General features: G+C 41.7%; 1 protein-coding gene across 6 annotated transcripts in view; it reads left to right on the forward strand.

Moving 5' to 3' along the window:
- Positions 1-20,164, forward strand: part of Cfap20dc (CFAP20 domain containing) — a 241,972-nt gene that overhangs the window by 175,479 nt on the left and 46,329 nt on the right. For all 6 annotated transcript variants that reach the window (XM_048421402.3, XM_085687943.2, XM_085687947.2 and 3 more), the window contains one exon: positions 8,698-8,901. In XM_048421402.3, coding sequence (XP_048277359.3) covers positions 8,698-8,901 — 204 coding nt within the window. The remainder of the gene's footprint in view (positions 1-8,697; positions 8,902-20,164) is intronic.

Genomic DNA, 20,164 nt, shown 5'->3' on the forward strand with positions numbered 1-20,164 from the left:
AAAGACTGGAGTGAGAACTCAATGCTTTTGTTCTGGGCTCAGATGACAAAAGATAGTCAGTCTGAGTAGAAGCCCAGCACAGGGCTTCTGCTGCCTGCACAGGGCTCCAATTTTTACATCTCAACCACCTTAATTTCTATTTGTTATATGTTTTATATCACACACATTTTAATATAGTTGTACATGAAGACACATGCATTAGTTATGACTATAACATATGAACAAGATGACCGGATTATAAAGAAAGGAGGGTTTATTTTTGGCTCACATTTGAAGGTTTCAGTCCATGATTAGTTGGTCCTGTTGTTTGGGAGCCTGCGGAGTGACAGTACATATGACAAACAGCAGCATACGATAAAACTATTCGCCTCGTGGCCAGGTGGTGAAAAAGAAAAGAAGAGGAAGATACAGAGTGCACCCCAAAATCCCCTTTAATGGCATGACCAATGACCTAAACCACCCACTAGCCCACCTCTCAAAAGTTACACTTCCAGGGATAGAAGATGGCTTCCTGGGAAAGGTACTTGCTACGCAAATCTAGATGCCTGCGGTCAATTCCTAGAATCCACATTAAGGTAGAAGGAGAAAGCCTTTCCACACATCCTCTAGCCCCCACACAGGCACAGGCATGCCCATGTACACACACAGACATGCCAAGAGAGAGAGAGAGAGAGAGAGAGAGAGAGAGAGAGAGAGAGAGAGAGAGAATTCTATTCCCCTTCTCATAAGACCTTGTGCCAAGTCCTTAGCACATGAGCTTTTGACAGATATGTGAGAGCCAACACACACTGTTTTCTCTAAGTATAGATAGCGCAAGCATGCTGTCACTGTTCATGCCATGCTAAGCATCTGCTGTCTACTAGCAAATCTATCACACATGCCATGAGGCTACTGTGGCCTCTATGGATGAAGAAACTAAGGCATGAAGAGATAGATGCTGTCCTCGGCCATGGCTGGAAATGGTAAAGCTAGGACCTGGCTTTAGATCTCCCTAAGGGAATCATTCCCTCCAGCTCTTATTTTCTTCTCAACACACGGCTTTCTGTTCTGTTACAATACTGGTCTATGAATTATATTGATTGGATACATGAATCCATCATACTAATGACATCAATTTCTTCTAAAGGAAAATTGAAATATCCAAGTGTCATTCTCCGTTGTAAAAAGCACATATTGGCAGTGACAAGCTAAACATCATGGTTGACACACTGGGATGTCCCGTTCTATAACTCGAAGGACAGGATAAGTCTCTTGTTCACCGTTGAACCTGAAGTTAAGCAGGGATTCGTATCACCTCTGATTACTAAACTATCTTACTTGAGGTCATTCATATGCCATAACAATCACCTGTAAAATAGACAACCCAGGAGTTTTAATTCATTCTCTAATCTCCATAGTGACTCTAATTTCAGAGCATTTCCAGCACCCCCAGGGGAAGTTATGTACAATTCAAAGTTGCTTGCACATCTTTTCCCGAGTCTCTGACATCTTAATCTACTTCCCATGTCTGTTTGCCTACTCTAGACTTGTCAGATAATGAATAACATACTATGTGGCCTTTACCTGTGGCTGCTTTCCTGTAGTATAATCCTTTCGAGGACCATCTAGACGGTGGACTGTAACAAACTTCATTAACCTTTGCGACTGTGTTAAATCACATGAAATGGATAAACAAAATTCCATTGGTTAGTTGATAGACATTTGGCTATTTTCACCTTTTGGAAATTTGAAATAATGCTGCTATGAACATTTGTGTACACATTTTTGGGTTTCTCTGTGTGTTTGCTTGGTTGTCTGGAATGTGTGTGTATGTATAAGAGAGTATGGATTTTTGGTTCCTGTTATATATGTTCAGGAGTGTATTTCTAGTACTCATAAACACTCTATGCTAAGCATTTTGAGAAACTATAAAACTTTTTTCTAGGCTGGCTTCTCCACTTTATAGATTGACCCAGCAGTGAATCAAAGTTCTCATTTTTCCACAGTTGCCAACATTTGTTGTCTATTTTTTTTCATGTACCAAATGAAAGTAAGGGAAATGTCACCGTAGATCTGAGTTGCATGTATCTCCTGACAATGATGCTGATCACATTGCCATGTTTTATTGTGACCTCAACTACTTCTTCTGACTTTGAAATATTACCATTTTAGTGGTTTTTCAGTGGAATATAGATGTTGTTCCTCTTATGATATTTTCTCACAAAGCTTCTTTTAAAAACTCACTAATGTAATACTACATTCTAACAACAGAAATAATCCATCAAGAATACATAATAACTGTAAATACGTAGAGGCCAAATCTGAGACTTCTTAACTTCATAAAACAAACTCTAGCGCAAATAAAGGGTGGACTAAGTCAATATTCAGGAATAGTGATTACTCTTTGGTGCTCCTCTCATCTTTAGACAGGCGATGAAAACTAAAACTCGGTGAAGAAACCGAAGATGAACTATGCCATAGAGAAAATGGACCTACCATGTCTATAGAATATCCACTCTTCTCAGAAGCCCATGGACATTTTTATAAAATAGACCACATCCTAGGCCACAAAGCAAGTCCAAACAAATTCAAAAGAATTAAAATGATCCCTTACATATTATCAGATCATAACAGAATTAAACTAGAACTCAATAACGAAAGAAGCTACACAAAGACTTAGAGACAGACTGGTGAACTCTTGAATGACCCTGTGAGTCATTGAAGGAATCACTGGAAGTTTTAAAATTCTTAAAATCAAATGAAAATTCAAACCCAACTACCAGTATCCTTGCAATGTAATTAAGTTAGTTCTAAGAAGAAAGTGTATAGACATCTGAGCAATCTCAAATAAATAACCTAATGACGCACATTGGGGACCTAGGAAAATGAAAAGCAGCAAAGAAACCATTCAGCAAAGTGAAGAGACAGCCTATAGAATAGAGGAAATGTAGTTGCCAATTGTGCATCAGTCATGATATTAACATTGAGAATATATAAAGAATTACAAAAACTTAAATACCAGAAAAGAAAACAAATCATCCATTCTGCAAATGAGCTGAGAAACTGAACAAATGATTCTCAAAAGAACAACCAAAAATAGCCAATAAATATTTGACAAATGTTTGATATCTTTAGCCATCAGGAAATTGCAAATTAAAACTTTTGAGAATCCATCCATTTTACGCTATCAGAAAATAAGCAATGACCATTACGCACTGCTGGCAGAAGTGTAAGCCAGTCAAGCCCTACGGAATTAGTATGGAAGTTCCTTCAAACACTGAAATCTATCTTAGGTCTTAAGTGTAATCCCAAGGAAATATCCAAAAGATTCTCAGTCAGCATAGAGATTGTACATACCTATCTATTGCTGTTGTGTTCACAAAAGTCTGGGTACCCATCAAAGATGAACGAGTAAAGAAAAGATTTACACACAATAAAATTTTATTCAGCATTAGAATAAGATGTATGAAACCATCACACAAGGAAATGAGAACTATAAATCATTATGTTAAGCAAAATAAATAAGACAGAAAGACAAATATTACATGTATACTCTCATATAAAGACTTGAAAAAGTGTCAAGTTGAAAGATAAAAGGGAACTATGAGAGGAAGAAGGGAGGAAAAAAAGAGAAAGTAATGTAATATGTGTGCCATGAAAAAGAGGTGCTGGATTTGGGGCAGAAATTTTATATAGTTTTAACATGAGGAGAAAGTGTTACATCTGTGAGCAAAGTGAAAAGCATGATGATAACTATGACCAAGAAAATATCTTTAATAATGATCAGTGAAAGATACTGCCATCAGTATGTAAAGATGTTTTATAAATCAATAAGAAAACTGTAATATGAGTCTTTAATCTGACCAGGTATATGCATAACAAAGTATATACAAAGCATTTACATTATACTTTTAAAGGGAATTACGTATATGGGGAGAGGGTTCTTGTGGTACCAGACTTCTGAACCTATGAATAAATACTCAACTGAGGTTCCCAAGAAGACTCCAAAAAGTCTTCTCATCATATTACCAAATAGCAATATTTTAAAAACTCAAATTATGGAGATGGCAATATCTTATTAGAAAGCATTTGGTGTCTTAGAAACTTCAATAATTGTTTTCAGAATTACATTTTTTTCATAAAGCACTAAGAAAGTAAAGGTAGTAGCTAATCCAAAGGGTTCTCCAAGGAAGGAAGGGTTTCGGTGGTAAGATCTGAAAGTTATCATGAGTTATGGGAAGTCCTTTGACTATAACCAGTATTTCCAGATATGCCAGGAAACTTCAAAATTATTTTTAAGTTATGTTTTAGGCCTGAGTGCAAAGTATATTCCTCATATGTAAGGCCAAGATATTAGCCATGATTTAAGTCAAAAGGAAAGGGGATATGTTCAAGCAATCATATACTTCTTCCTGTCCTGCACATAGAAATAACATTAATGTGCTGCCAAGATAGCTCAGCAGGTAAAGGCACTTCCTACCAAGCCTGACAACCAGAGTTCAATCTCCATGGCTCATAGGTGGAAGGAAAGAACTGACCCTTGCTAGTTGTCCTCTGACCTCCACATGAACTCCGTGGCATGGGTACATGCACATGCACACTTGTCTGTACACACACACACGCACACACACACACACACACACACACGTAAATTTTTGAATTAATTTTCATTAAATTCCAGGAAATCATTGATTTCTTTTTTTTCTGCCTTGACCCAGTAGTCATTCAGTAGGGAACTGTTCATTTTCCATGAGTTTGAGGCTTTCTGTTGTTTCTGTTGTTGAAATGCAGCTTTAGTCCATGGTGTTCTGACAGAATAGGGGATTATTTCAATTTTCTTTTATCTGTAGCTGAATTTTTCTTTGGACTACCAACTCACAAAAAAAAAATGATAGGAAGACTTACTGATTCTGAAAGCTTGGCCTATATCTAAGGCTTGTCTCCCTAGCTCTTATTACTTAAATTAATCCATTTTTATCATCTTCATGTTGCCACATAACTCAAGGATTTTACCTCTCCTTTTGCTCCCTCTGTGTCCAGCTGCCGACCCCACCTTTCTTCTTCCCCAAGACCTGTCCCCAAAAGTCCCACCTAACCTCTTCCTATCTAGCTATTGGTCATTCATCCCCTTAAAATCATTCGTAGTGACACATCTTCACACAGTGTAAAGGAATATTCAGCAACACTTTGTGTCCAGGTATGTGATTAATTTTGGATAATGTTCCGTGAAGTGCTGAGAAGGTGTATTCTTTTGTGTGTGTAAAATGTTCTGTAGATATCTGTTAGGTCTATTTGATTAATAACATCTGCTAACTCCAGTATTTGTCTGTTTAGTTTTTTGTCTGAATAACCTGTCCATCGGTGAGAGTGGGGTATTGAAGTCTCCCATTATTAATATGTGATATTTGATATGTAATTTAAGATATAGTAATGTTTGTTTTACAAATATGGGTTCCCATGTTTGGGGGATATAGAAGTTAGGAATTCAAATGTCATCTTGGTGGATTTTTTTTGAAAAGTATGAATTGAAATGTCCTGCTCCATCTCTCTTGTTTAATTTTGGTTTGATGTCTATTTTGTTAGATATATTAGAATAGCTGCACAGCCTTGCTTATTGGGTGAATTTGCTTGAAAAAATCTTTTTTCAACCCTATACTCTGAGGTAATATCTATCTTTGATGTTTAGGCATGTTACTTGTATGCAGCAGAAAGATGGATCCTGTTTTTGTATCCATTCAGTTAGTCAGTGTCTTTTTATTTGCCCATTGAGTCCATTGATTTTGAGAGATATTAATGACCAATGAGTGTTAATTCTTGTTATTTTATTGTTGTTTTTATGGTGGTGGTGGTGATGTGTGTATTTGTATGTGTGTGTGTGTGTGTGTGAGAGAGAGAGAGAGAGAGAGAGAGTTTCTTTCCGTTTTGTTGGTGTGAGATTATTTTTTGCATGTGTTTTTGTGGATGTAATTAACCTCCTTTGGTTGTAATTCTCATCTAGCACCTTCTATAGGGCTGGATTTGTCAATAGGTATTGTTTAAATTTGACTTTATCATGAAATATCATGTTTTCTCCATCTATGGTGATTGAAAGTGTTGCTGGGTATAGTAGTCTGGGCTGACATCCATGGTCTCTTAGAGTCTGTAGGACATTTGTCCAGGTCCTTCTGGTTTTTAGAATCTCCATTAGTAAGCCAGGTGTAGATCTAAGAAGTTAACCTTTCTATGTTACTTGGCCTTTTTTCTTTGCAGCTTTTAATATTCTTTTTTGTTCTGTATGTCTAGAATTTTGATTTTTGTATGACAAGGGGACTGTCTTTTTTGGTTCAATCTGTCTGGTTTTCTGTATGCTTCTTGTGTTTGATAGGTATCTCCTTCTTTAAGTTAGGAAAATTTTCTTCTATGATTTTGTTAAAATTATTTTCTGGGCCTTTGAGCTAAGATTATTCTCCTTTTTTTCCTATTATTCTTAGATTTGGTCTTTTCATGGTGTCCCAGATTTCCCGGATGTTTTATGTTAGGAATATTTTAGATTTAATATTTTCTTTGACTGATGAATCTGTTTCTTCATAGTATCTTCAGTGCCTGAGATTCTCTCTTCCATCATATGCTTCTGTTGGTTACGCTTGCGTCTGTAGTTCCTGTTCACTTACCTGGATTTTCCATTTCTAGAATTCTCTCAGTTTGTGTTTTCTTTATTGCTTCTATTTCTATTTCCAGACTTTGAACGGTTTCCATGTTTGTTGTTTGTTTGGGTTTTTTTCCTCGGATTTCTTGGTATTCTTTAAGGGATTTATTGATTTCCTCCAATTTTTTGTCTTTTCTTCAATTTCTCTAAGGGAGTTCTTCATTCCATCTTTAAGGATAGCTACCACCTTCATAAAGTTGGTTTTAAGGTCATCTTCTTGTGCTTCAGATGCATTGGAATCTTCAGGTCTTTCTGGCCTAGGGTGGCTGGGTTCAGGTGGTGACATCTTGCCCTAGCTGTGGTTGATTGGGCTCCTACACTGGAGTCTGGACATCTGGGTTTGGGGTGATTATAGGCTTAGGTATTGCTTTCTGAGTTCATCTATGTTGGGCGGGTGTTTTCTTCCTTAGTTTCTGCTTCTTTGATCGTCTGGTCTTTGTGGCCTGGGGTTCTAGCCAGTGTGACCTCTGATCCAGAAGGGGGTTCTCTGCTTCAGATTGCCTATCTGTGTTTCTGACTTACGTGACTTGCACCTCTTATTCTGACTGGCATAGCCTGCTCCTGGGCAGGTATTCTGACTGGCATAGCCTGCTCCTTGGCAGGTGTTCTGACTGGCATAGCCTGCTCCTTGGCAGGTGTTCTGACTGGCATGGCCTGTTCCTGGGCAGCAGAAATCCACCTGACTTGAGGCTGGAGGCACAGAGCTGGAGAAGATGGCAGTGGGGGCAGACAGAGACACACCGTTTAAAGAATAAGGCAGTTCTGATAGCAGATGTCACTCACCTACCTGCTCCCCTGACAGGTGTGGCCTGCGCCTAGGCAGGGGAAGTGCTCTGGAGTTAGTGGTGAGGTTGGAAGGGAGAGCAGTGGAATGGGTCTCTGGGAACAGAATCTAGGGAGTCAGGCAGTTCTGCTGACGGGCAGGTCCCTCACTGCCCTGAGTAGTGTGGCCTGAGCCTGGGCAGTGGATCTGCCCGAGTTGGGGGTCAGGCACATGCATGGTGGGGGTGAGAGTCAGTGAGTGTTTGGGAATCGAATCTAGTATCTGGGGCAGTCTTCCAGGCAGACAGGTCACCCCTAAAAATGTGATTTTTAAAAATTAAAGAAGAAATATTTATTTGTGTTAGCATCTGGAGACTTACAGTAATAGTCTTGAATCACCTACTTTCTGTTCTGCATCAATAAGATGTCAGATATAGATTCGAAGCCTTTCTGGATCGCAGACCTTACATTTCCCCACCTCACATTCATTACCTTCCATGGATCTGTAATTTGACTAAATTTGGTCTTAGTAGTCAACGCTGCTGAAATTGTCCATTGCTGTATGAGCAAGGCATCTGTCTAGAAAAGGTGCTTCTCTTTTCAAAGCTCCTTTTAAGAAAGCTGTGGTGACTCAGCCCTGCAACGTCAGCACTCAAGAGGCTGGAGTACAATTACTGTGACTTCAAGGCCAGCCTGGGCTACCAGGAAACACTTTTTCCAAAGGGCATCAGTAGTTCATACGTAATTTAATTAAAAACTGCTTTGAGCTTGGGCCCTGTAGTTAAACACCCACAAACCCTCACCATGGGACTCAAGTCTGAGTCAGGCAGTCATGGTGGTGACCTGGGCCACTTATAGCTAACTAGTCAGTGGCAAGGGCAGTTAGTTAGACAACTGCCATTGGAACAAATACTAGCAATCAAGACTTTCACATTCTCTAACACATAATAGAGGAGGTGCCCCATTTGTCACTGTCAAAAAAGGCCTCCCCAAGGAAGACTGTCGTCAGTTAGTCAGATGGACACCCAGCGGGAGCTAGCATGAAAGGGGAACTAAGGCAGATGCAAGTTTGATGCTTTGAGGGTTATTCATGAAGGCAGTGTGCAAAAAACTTGGGTTGAGTAGGGACAGTAACCTCTCATGAAGGTGTGAAGAGCATTTGGTCCTCTCCCAGAGGGGAGCCATTGCAGATAGGGTTGCAGTCAAACTTGTCGGGAGCCCATAGAATTGGAAGCAAGTAACTCTTTGTCTTCCCTCTGTCTCTCGGTCAGGAATACAACTGGAGGAACTATCAGCCCAGCCAGATGAGCGAATGTGAGCTGCAGATGCTAGCAAGCCTCCGGCGGCAGCAGAACGAGGACCTGGAAGACCCTGGAGCTCCTCATGGCCTGAGCGCATCCCAGGTGGACAACTGTAATGTTAGCATCAGTACCAGCAGTGATGACACAACCACGTGGAACTCCTGTCTGCCACCTGTGAGTCCTGCCCTTTGCAGCTCTTCCCTTGACTTCAAAAGCAGCAGGCCCATTTCTAGCAAAGCCTAGCCTTACCCAGAACAGGACAGTGATGAGAACCCGGTATCTAGAGCTGAAACGAGGCACCCACCGTGAGAAGCATGCAGAGCTCATTCTGAGATAGTCTTTTAGGGGAGGATGCCATCGCCTTGTCTTACACTGTCTTAGACACCCTTGGAAATGTGTGCATAATGATCATCTTAGCTCTCCTTTGTTCTGCTCAATAGATGAGAACCAGGTCATTTATAGGCACAAATGTCTGCTTTATTCAGTTCTAAAGTCTGGAAAGCCCAGGATCAAAGGAGCTGCATTTGGCAAAGGCCTTCTTCAGGCCTCATCCCTGAAGCGGGATGAATTGGTAGAATGGGGTGGGGATGGACATGGGAAACAAACTAGTGGGAAGGAGCTCCATGAATCTTTTTATTATGAACTCTCCCACAATAATAGGATGAATTGATTCACAAACACAGAATCTTCACCCTCTAACCACTTCTTAAATACCCACCTCTCTTTCCCTTCATGTAGGCAATTAAGTTTCTGATGTGTGGACTTTGGAGGGGTGGGATCCTCAAATCACAGAAGTCTATAAAATCCCACAGTGAAATGGGCCCTGACAGGTCCTGCTCCTGGCACAAGCCTTTTGCCACATGAAAGAGACTTAGTATTTTCAATGAAATACTTATTAAATGAATGAACAAAAGGGGAAAGACTATAGATGTGCTAAATACTGTTTACCTATGAGGACACACAAGGACCCTCGGTAGAAGTCACTTGATGTTTTACTGACTCCTCTGTGTTTGAGGGGCCATGATAGGAGCTACAGATATGCTTTTCAAAGGTTGCATCCCCATGCGTTTCCATATTAGAACACATTAATATGATCATCACCCTCACCATGACCTAGCAGAGAGTGAAATATAAAATAACTTTTACTATAGCTTATACACAGCTATATAAAGTGGGGAATGTAGTGCAGTGGCCATGTCATTGCCTAGCATGTATAACATCCTGGCTTCCATCCCAAGCACTGAAACTGTTCAATAAACAAAAGCTGACTCTTCTTCATGTCTGCAGTTCCAACTAAAATAGCAAGAGAATATCTCTGAGTTCTACAGTGCCAACATAGGTTCCTGATCATCTCTTGCCTGCTTCCCTAGGTGCCAACTGGAAATATTAAAAGGTCCTATAATAAAAACTTAAATTAGGGGCTAAGAGACAGCGCATCACTGTACTGACAGAGTTCTCACTGCTCTTGTAGAGGACCTGAATTTGGTTTCCAGCATCCATATGGGTGCCTCACAGCCATCTGTAACTCCAGTTCCAGGAGAGTCTGTGTCCTCTTCCAGCCTACACAGGACCAGACACACATGTGGTACACACATAAACACGTAGACAAAGAAAATTCCAAGCATATAAAGTAAAAATTAATAAATCTTCAAAATTTTTAAATTATGCTTTAAAACTGCATAAATGTTAACTTCACTTGTGGTGGACAGAAGTTTTATATATTTAACAAATACTGATTTTGAAATCTGCTTTTTACCGTAAAGCCAGTTTTTTCCATGTCTCTTTGTAGGCCTCCCACGTTTCAGCAACCCCTCAGTTCATAGTCACGTGCGCTACCTGAGTCTTTCCCGCTGCCATTAGTGGCTCACTTCCCAGTGAGAACGCTGTAGCTCTGTCTGTCTTTCTGGTTATTCTTGGTATGTGAGTTGCTTATCAAATAGGTTATACAGACATCAACGGAAGATGAGGCCCCTGTGCTCTTGAGAGAATGTGCAAGTCATCCTACAAGGTGAAATCATGTAACATGACGGGGGCCAGCTTGTTGGGGTTTCTGTCCCTCCCAGTACCCCAACAGCCAGCAAGCAACAAAGAAAATCACACACAAGACTCCATAAGGTTATAAACTGATTGGCCCATTAGGTCAGGCTTCTTGTTAACTCTTATAATTTATATTAACCCATTATTCTCATCTATGTTAGCCATAATGGCTCCGTGCCTTTCTCAGCTGGGCAAGTTACATGCTGCCTCTTCGGTGGTCTGCGCAGGAGTGGCCAAGGGACTTCCTCCTTCCTGGAATACTCCTGTTCTCATCGCCCCGCCTATACTTCCTGCCTGGCCAATCAGCGTTTTATTAAAATACATGATTGACAAAATACAGATAATTCTCCCGCACCAAAATCAAACAGACTCCAGGGGATGCAAAGGGGGAAATCACTACCGATGTTCACTTAGTGCCTTTATCTCCCTCTCCTCTGCCCCCAGCTTTCTCTTGCTTAATTTGAATTCATTAAACACAGCCATGATACATACAACTCTTCAAACAGCCTTGGTGCTGGGCAGTATCCACCACCCAGAAAAATACCTATGTCCCCATGACTTGCCCACAGAGCACCCTCGCAACAAAGTGAAAATCATAAGGGTTGATTGCAGACAGAAGCAAAACAGTGCTTTCCTTCCAGAACGCTCCTCAGCAGTCACTAAGCCCCGCTTAGGAAGAGAACGGTGGCCTCCAGATGGAGCTCATTTTGTCAGGAAGTGGCTCGGAGACCAGCAGTACAGAGGGCAAGCTGAGGAATGATTATTTATGGACTGAGAAGTCTGAACTCTTGGTTGCCCTGGATACCGGGTTCTCATCACTGTCCTGTTCTGGCAAGAACTGAAGTCTCCTGCATGACAAGTATGACTGTAAAAGCACACGACCAAAAATAACACCGTTAGTAATGAACCTAATAACCCCTCTGTTCCGCCAAATGAGAAACTGAAAAGTCTATTTTTTTAGACAGAAAAATTTGAAAATCCTACCTTTAGTATTCATAGAATATGTTTATTATTTCATCAAATTCAGTTTGCTCCAATATTGGAACTATCAACAAATGGGAAATTGCATTCCGTAATGAAATCTGCACCCTACTGCTCATGTGGAGTTTAAATAGAGCAATTTACAAGTATTGTTTCAGCCTCCCCGAGAGTTCATGCTTTTCTCCTCAGAAAAGGTGTGAAGATGGTGAGAAGCAAAATGAAAGGACTCCTGGTATCACCCCTAGGATGTCCTGCTCTGCTATTATCTCAGTGAATGGTGCTGCCCTCCAGGGTCCCTCAAGCCAGAAGATCGGAAGACATTACCTCTCTCCAACGTTTTCATTCCCCCATGTCCATATTGGTCTTCAGATCCTAAGGCTCGTCCATTTGTTTCCTTTTTAATTAAGGTTTTTTTTTTTAGATTTCTCTATTCTGTTTTATGTGTATAAGTATTTGCCCTGCATATGGATGCTCACCATGTGCATTCCTGGTGCTCAAAGGTCAAAAGAGGATGTCCAATCCGCTGGAACTGGAGTTATGGATGGTATCAGCCACCATGTAAGGGCTGAGAACTAACCCAACCCAGGTCCTCTGCAAGAGTACCAGGTGTTCTTAACTGATGAGCCCTCACTCCACCTCCTTGATTCCTAACCCCCCCCCCACCCGCCGCCGCCACCACCACCACCGCAACCGCACACCACAGATGTGGCATGGTGTTGTCCATCTGAATTTCTTCAGCAGAACCTCCTCATCCCGTTTCCTCTGGTCTAAGTACTACAGGCTATGGGTTAGGATTCCTGCTTCTGAAGTCATAGTGTCCTGAATCAAAGCCAGCTGGTGGTGAACTTGAAACATAATAAGCACTTAGTAAAAACCTTGGTGTTCAGGGGTGGTTTAGGTGTTAAGAACACTTGCTGCTCTTGCAGAGAGTCAGGATTCTGTTCCCTACACCCATGTCGGGCAGCTCACAGCATCCGTAACCCCATCTCTAGAGTATCCATTGCCCTCTTCTGGTCTCCATAGATATCCACACACATACCCACACAGACGTACACACATAAACAAAGTACATCTTTTTTTTTTTTTAATTTGGTTCTCATTTTTCACACTAGAGTTTGGTAAAGCCCAGGTCTGCTCTGCTCTCTTCCCTATGTCAAGCCCTTTGGTGGTTCTCATGGCCTCTTGAGTGTAACATTGAGGGCTGCTGTGCTCTGAGAAGGGCCCCGTCTCAGCCTGACCCAGAGGGACGCTGCACTCTGAGAAGGGACTGCACTCTGAGCAGGAACCCCATCTCAGCCTGGCCCAGAGGGACACTGTACTCTGAGAAGGGACACTGCACTCTGAGAGGGGCCCCATCTCAGCCTGACCCAGAGGGACGCTGCATTCTGAGAAGGGACTGCACGCTGAGAGGGCCCCCCCCCCCCCCGTCTCAGCCTCACCTCGCACTCCTCCCCACCCTGCACTCCATCCTTTCAAGCCCGCTGAAGCTCCCTAGCTGCACTGTGTGAGTATTTGTGTGCCTTGCACCAGGTTATTCCTCAGCTCCAGAACTAGCTGAGGCTCTGCTCCAGGCCTCATGAGAAGGCTTACTTTATGCCCTAGAACCCGGAATACCTAACTCCCAGCCCGAATTTGCTCGTTTGAGTCACATTCATTCATTCTGTACCTTTTAGTGTCTTGGGAAGTAGGCTGGGTGTTGGGAATAAAGCTTGTCCCCATCTTAAGATGTTTGGAGACAAAGGCTCTGTAACTCAGGATGGTGAGTAACAATCAAACAAAAACCTAGGGGAAAATGTAGGAGGAACGGGTATGCTTTCAGAGAAGGCATCAGTTAAATCAAAGGGGAAGAAAGAATATCAGATTCCAAGGAGCAGACACATCAGTGGACACCCTCTCCCCAGGCCTCTACCTCTCCTTCAGCTCTCGCAGAACTTGAAACCCACCATTCCTACCCACCCTGTCCCATCCAGCTTATGCACAGGGGAATGACACTCCTCTCCAGCCACACTGTGTCACCCGGCCATCACGGCGGAGACCCTGCCCCCTGCCAGAGTGCTCTTCCATACCACGCCTCCCTTTGCGATATGTCCCCTTGATGCTTGTTTTGTTTTATTCGTTTGTGTTTGGTTGTTTCTATTAACTACTTTGCCTACATATTGGCTAATATTTATTAAAGAATTTTTTTGTATTTGTGAAGGGTGGACACCGCGGCACAGGCATGGAGGGTGTACACTGCGGCACAAGTGTGCAGGGTGCATACCATGGCACGGGCTTGGAGGGTGCACGCAACTGCACAAGCGTGGAGGGTGCACGCAGCGGCACGGGCGTGGAGGGTGCACACACCGTGACACAGGTGTGGAGGTTGGAGGACAGCTTGCTAGAGTTAGTTTTCTTCCACCATGGCAGTCCCAGAGATTCAACCCAAGTTATCAGGCTCATGGCAAGCACCTTTACGTGCTGAGCCAGCCCCTAAAGAACTTATTTTTAAAGTGTTTTACAATTCAATGCAAAACTAGAAGTTATAAAAATATCAGGTAAATGTCCCTACCCTCACATACATTCAGCATCCTGAATTTTCAATAGGTTCAACCATTGCATTTAGAAACATTAAATAACCATTGTTCTAGTGTCCTCAGTCCTTAATAGAAGACCCATAAAGAGAACCCGGCATGAGCAGCACAGCTGGTTGTCAGTCATTGATTAAATGAAGCAATCAGTAGCATGCATACTAAATAATTCCTTTTTATTCTAAAGTAAACTGGTTTTCATCAGCTCCAAAATAAACATCAGCTTTGTTTTGCTTAAGTAAGTCTTGAGTGGCACATGCAACGTTTTATGTTAAATATTGATACTAAACATTCAGTATACACCCTGAGAAGCTCTCCCTCTGAGCCAGGCTTCATGAGCAATTGTGGGCACAGGAGATTTCGTGAGGCCACACCCGGTGTCTGTCCTTACAGGAGAACCTCACAGATGCTGGAGTGTGGCAGCAGAGAGGCAGCACGGAGGCAGGGAAGTCTTTAGCAACAGTGAGCGACTGTGTTTGCCACAAGCTCTGATTCCCCGGCATCAGTACAGTTCCAAGTAGTGTGTACCATTTAAAAGGTGTTTAGATGTAATAAATAAGCCATTTAAAAGTGTAATTAAATGTAACCATATTTCTCTTCGCAAATTGGCTTTTGTAGGCTTCTTAAGCTAAGTAAATCAAGCCTACTGAGAAATCCATTGGCCTGTGACAGCCAAATTTTTCAAAGTTTCTAACTTAAACCCAAATTCAATTTAAACAATACTTTACAACTTCTGTGGAAACCTGGCTATAAATAATGTTTTTGGAGGCATTCTGAAAGGAGTAGCCCTCATGAGATTTGTTCCAAAACTGGGTTCTGTGCAGCCTTAGGAAAGGAACTAAGACTTAGTTACAACAAAGTTTGAATGAATGTGTTTCTGATTCTGATTGGCAATAGCATGAAAACATTCTATTCATGGTGTGTGTGTGTGTGTGTGTGTGTGTGTGTGTGTGTGTGTGTGTGTGCTTATGTGCATGTGTACACGCACATGAATATAGTTTCATATAATAGTCAAAAGAATTTGAAGCATTCTGGGCCCAAACCCCATGTTTGTCATTTGCTAGCATTGTAAAATAGATTCACAAAAGAGCTTTTCCCATGTTGCCTTCTGCCAGCAAATGAGCCAAGTTCCTACTGGAACCTGCTACTCCATGCAGGTATTTCTTCAAGTTTTCTAGAGCATTGCCCTCTTTTCATGGCTACTAGAGCTATTCAGACAGACCGGGGCCGTGCAGGTGGACAGGGCCGTGCAGGTGGACCAGGGACAGGTGAACCGGAGCCAGCAGGTGGACCCAGGGTCGTGCAGGTGGGCCCAGACATGCTGGTGGACCAGAGACAGGTAAACCAGAACTGGCAGGTGGACCCAGGGCCGTGCAGGTGGGCCCGGCCATGCTGGTGGACCAGGGACAGGTGAACTGGAGCTGCCAGGTGGACTGGGACCGTGCAGGTGGACTGGGACTGTGCAGGTGAACCGGGCCGGCAGGTGGACCGGATCTGTATAAGCAAAGACGCTCTGTGCTTGTTTGGTGGCCCTTCCACGCTGGCATCCACACTGCCCCCCATAGAGCATTGCTGACAGTCTTTGGTGGTTTCCTTTTTGAGTACTTCATCATTTCTGTCCCTGCATGAATCTAGAGTCAAGAAAAGCACACCTAATGTGCATGCTGTTCTCTGAATAGATGCCTCAAAGCTATTATTCCTTCAAATTAAAAATCCTCATACCATAACCTAATATAATATATAAGCCTTCCCAGCTTGGAAAAAAGGGGATGAGGGGAATTTAAATGCTCATCTTATGCATCCATCAATGTGGCATATTGCAGCACATAATATTTGGAGAAAAATGAGGCAAAATTCACTTAATAAAATCCCGAGCATATGGTGAGATTCTCAGACAAGTTATTTATGGCCTTGATTAACCTTGCAATATTATTGCCATTTTGAATAGATTTTACATAACAACATAAAGATATTGTCTGTACCTCTCAACATAGCAGGATTATCTTATCTCTTGTTCTTTTATTTAGCCTTCCCTGCTCTCCCTTACCTCAACATTTCCAGCAAATTGATCCTAGGAAGTCAAAGCCTCTGGGTGGTGGTGATTTCATGAGTGCCTCTTCCCTGGCACTAGGGCATAGCAACAGCGCCACCAAAAGGACAAAGTCTGCCATCGCCAGACTCTGTTCCATGTATCTGTGTTTTTCACATGAGCCCAGGCTGCTGTGCATACAAAACAGGCATTGTAGGTGTTACATACCTAGTAAGTCTTAATTTCTTCTAACCTACAGACCCATTATTTCCTCAGCTCTTTGGGAATATGCTGGGTTTCTTATCTGGGCAAACTAGGAAGGTAGGGATGGGCTGTGCTGAGCTGTAGATAAAATCAGATGAGGCCATAGAAATGCTACACGAAAACCGATGTTAGAGTCACAGTAACTGCTGTGCTGTCAGAAGAAATGTGGAAAGGCGTGAGTTGTTCTGTGGACAGTGACTGTGAAAGTCACCGCGCAATACAAACATTATTTTCAGAGCGCTTGCTGTCTGTTATAGCTTACAACAGTTCCAAGTTGAGCAGTGTGGTAAAAACATAATGTCGTTAATTTTCTATATATAGTGACATGCCATGAGAGTCAAATCAAGTGAATTTAACTTATAATAATTGGACAGTCTCATATAATCCATAAAAATGTATCTTGAGATGCCTTTTTTCCATATACTGAATGGATCCTGTCATATTTTTATTCAGAACATTGTATTCCACATTCTGCATGAATTTTCCAAGCTGCATTAAATAATACAAACTAGTGTTGAGATGGAATACTGTGGAATCTCACTGAATGGGTGTAGATTCTGGTTCCACCGTTTCCTGGCAGGCATGATTCTGGATTAATACTAGTATCTGAATGTCCTCTTCTAACAAATGGAGTTAATTATATATAGTTCACAGGCTTCCTGTGGGATCCGAATGAGATACTCTCTCTCCAGAATTAGCATGGGGGTAAACGCACAGTAAACATAAGTCACTGCTGTTGCTGTTGTGGCTATTTGTAGACATTGGTAAGTTGCTGGCATTATTGGTTGTTTTAGTTATTTGTAGGCATCGGTAAAGGTCTTCTGCATCTGCTTTCAGTGTTGTATAGATAAGACAGGTATGGTCATAGGATGTTACCTCCCTAAAACTAAATTCCCTGATACATGTGTAGAGAAACTCAGTCATTCCATGTCTGAGGATCTATAACAGAAGACAGAATGTTAAAGAAAAGCATACAAATTAATTCCATATACGTTTTTCATAACACAAGAACCCTCAAAAATAAATGAAGACCCAAAGAAACGGTTAAACATGTACTTTCCAAGAGAAATGACTAAATACATATTGTCATGCTAGATTTGACAGAGTGGAAACTCATGGAGAACTATGATTTAATAAAGGTGATAGAATCTTTTAGTAATATACTGGGAGAATTTAGCAAGGCCTTTGGATGAGTCTTTTCCCTGTGTTCCTGCGTCTTTAAAAATGAGGGTTCTCCAGTCACATAGGCTGTTATAACTTGGTTCAGGGGTGGATACAAAGTCCTGCTACGTTTTATGAGCTGCATGAGATGTAAAGACCAAGGTTGCTTCTGTTTCTCAAATGCAAGATAGCACATGTGGGGTGTGAGACTTAAACCCCATAATATCCACTTGGTGACACTTGCCTTCAGACAGACAGCCACTGGCCCTCCCACATCTTCACGTCACCAGTTTTCACTCCTCCGAAAAGCTTTGTGCTGTGCACTGTTACTGGCTGTGCCCTTGTATCGCTGAATCTATTTTACATTATCTAAACATGAGCAAAGATGGGAAGGAGCCAGTCTGCCTGGTTCACAGAGCTGCGTCACAAACCCAGTAGGCACTTGCCAAAGGAGGAAAGGCAGCATCTGGAGGAGGGGCGTGGCATGAGTGTACGTGGAACTGGTGGTTATAGAATTCAAGAGTGGACATTTGCCCGAAAACCAGAGCTGTGGTGCTTAGAAAGTTTTGGAAATGCCTCTGAAAATAAATAAGTAGAAGTCTATTTGCTGGAGGCCCCAGTGCTGCTGAACTACTGTGAATACCAATGAACTTATTATTGGGAATAATTTTCTGTACCAGTGTGGGTTGATCCAGAGAAGCAACTCGTTAGGCCTTTTGCTTGCTAATTTCTCTTCCTATAAAGTAATAAAGCCTACATCGTCAACTAAATTTCTCTTGCAAATTGCTGGACATTTGATTTCTCTGGTGAGATCATGTATACCTTGTGACATGTTTTCTTTCTGCCGTTCTCCCAGCTGCTGTTTCTTGTTACTGAAATTGTGATACATGATGTCAGTTACCAGTTATCTGGTGCACGGAAATTCACAGCGCATCACAGGTGGCAAGGTCAGGGGATGGGATTATCACACAGGGTGTTTGACGCCAATTAACGGAATACTTGCAAGAAAGTGTCTATAGACAAAGGGAATTTATGCTTATGAATTCTCATCACCTGCATGATTGATAATTTAGGACCCCTTAAAATAAGAACTATGTGGAGAATAAGGAAGGTAGTCTCTTTATGTACAGCCACACTGCTAACCTTGACTGTGGGTCAGCATTCAGTGTGGGCAAGAAAGCCTTAACACCAACCTCTCTGGGAACAGAAATAACATTTTTAATGCAATTAAAAAATGCATGCCAAATTCCAACTTGTAATAAAATAAGAATGCCAAAATAAATTAATCTTTGTCATGATTAGCAACATTCATAAGGAAAATATTTAGAATTATGTACAAAATGGAGTTTGTGTTAGCTGTAACCAGCTTCCCCCCCACACCCAGCATTTATAGGCCAAAGAAGAAAGATCCAAATTTCTTCACTAGTTTGTTTCTCTGAGTTGTTTTTTTTCTTTCTGCTTTGTGTTTGTTTGCTTACTTCCAGTTGTGTTTTAAATAATAATGAAAGGGGTATTGTCGGGGGAAATTTGAGAATTCACACTTTACTTTCTCAGCATATTTTGGTCAGTGCTCTACAGTTGTGGGGAATGACCCCTAGGCCTAGAAATCACATGAGTGAGTGTTTCCAGCTAATGGCATGGTGGTGCATTGTAGAAGGAGCGGCGGGCTGCGTCCTGCCACCCAGCTAGCTTTATCCAAAATAATTACATGGAAACTGTATTTATTTAAACATTGTCTGGCCCATTATCTGTAGCCTCTTATTGGCTAACTCTTACATATTGATCTAACCCATTTTTAATAATCTGTGTAGCACCACGAGTGGTGGCTTACCGGGAAAGGTCCTAACCTGTGTCTGTCTCGGAGAGGAGAGTCATGGCGTCTGTTTGCCTCTGCTTTCTTTCTCCCACAATTCTGTTCTGTCTACTCCACCCACTTAAGGGCTGGCCTATCAATAAGGCCAAGGCAGTCTCTTTATTAACCAATGAAAGTAACAATAGACAGATGACCCTCCTCCATCATTTCCCCTTTTTTTTGTTTAAATTAAAAAGAAAGGCTTTTATTTTAACATAGTAAAATTCCATATAACAAAACAGTTATCAAGCAAGAATTATAGTTACCATATTTATATCTATTTTATCTTTTATCATCATTAAGGAAAACTATAACTAACCATTTTTTAACTCCATCAAAGACTCCAGAAGGATATAATATTACCTAAGTAAACAAGAAATAAGCAACTTTTAAAACTCTAGAAATGACAGAGATATCTCGCTGCCTGTACAGTCATCCAAAGTTTCTTTGTACCATTGGGGCATCCATCTTCAGCCTATAGGCCCATAGTATCCAGCAGACATTTTCATGAAGCAGGAAAATTCAAAGACAGTTTAGTCATTATCT

The sequence above is a fragment of the Myodes glareolus genome, chromosome 5 (genome assembly GCF_982192425.1).
Source record: "Myodes glareolus chromosome 5, mMyoGla1.1, whole genome shotgun sequence".
NCBI classification, from domain to species: Eukaryota; Metazoa; Chordata; class Mammalia; order Rodentia; family Cricetidae; genus Myodes; species Myodes glareolus.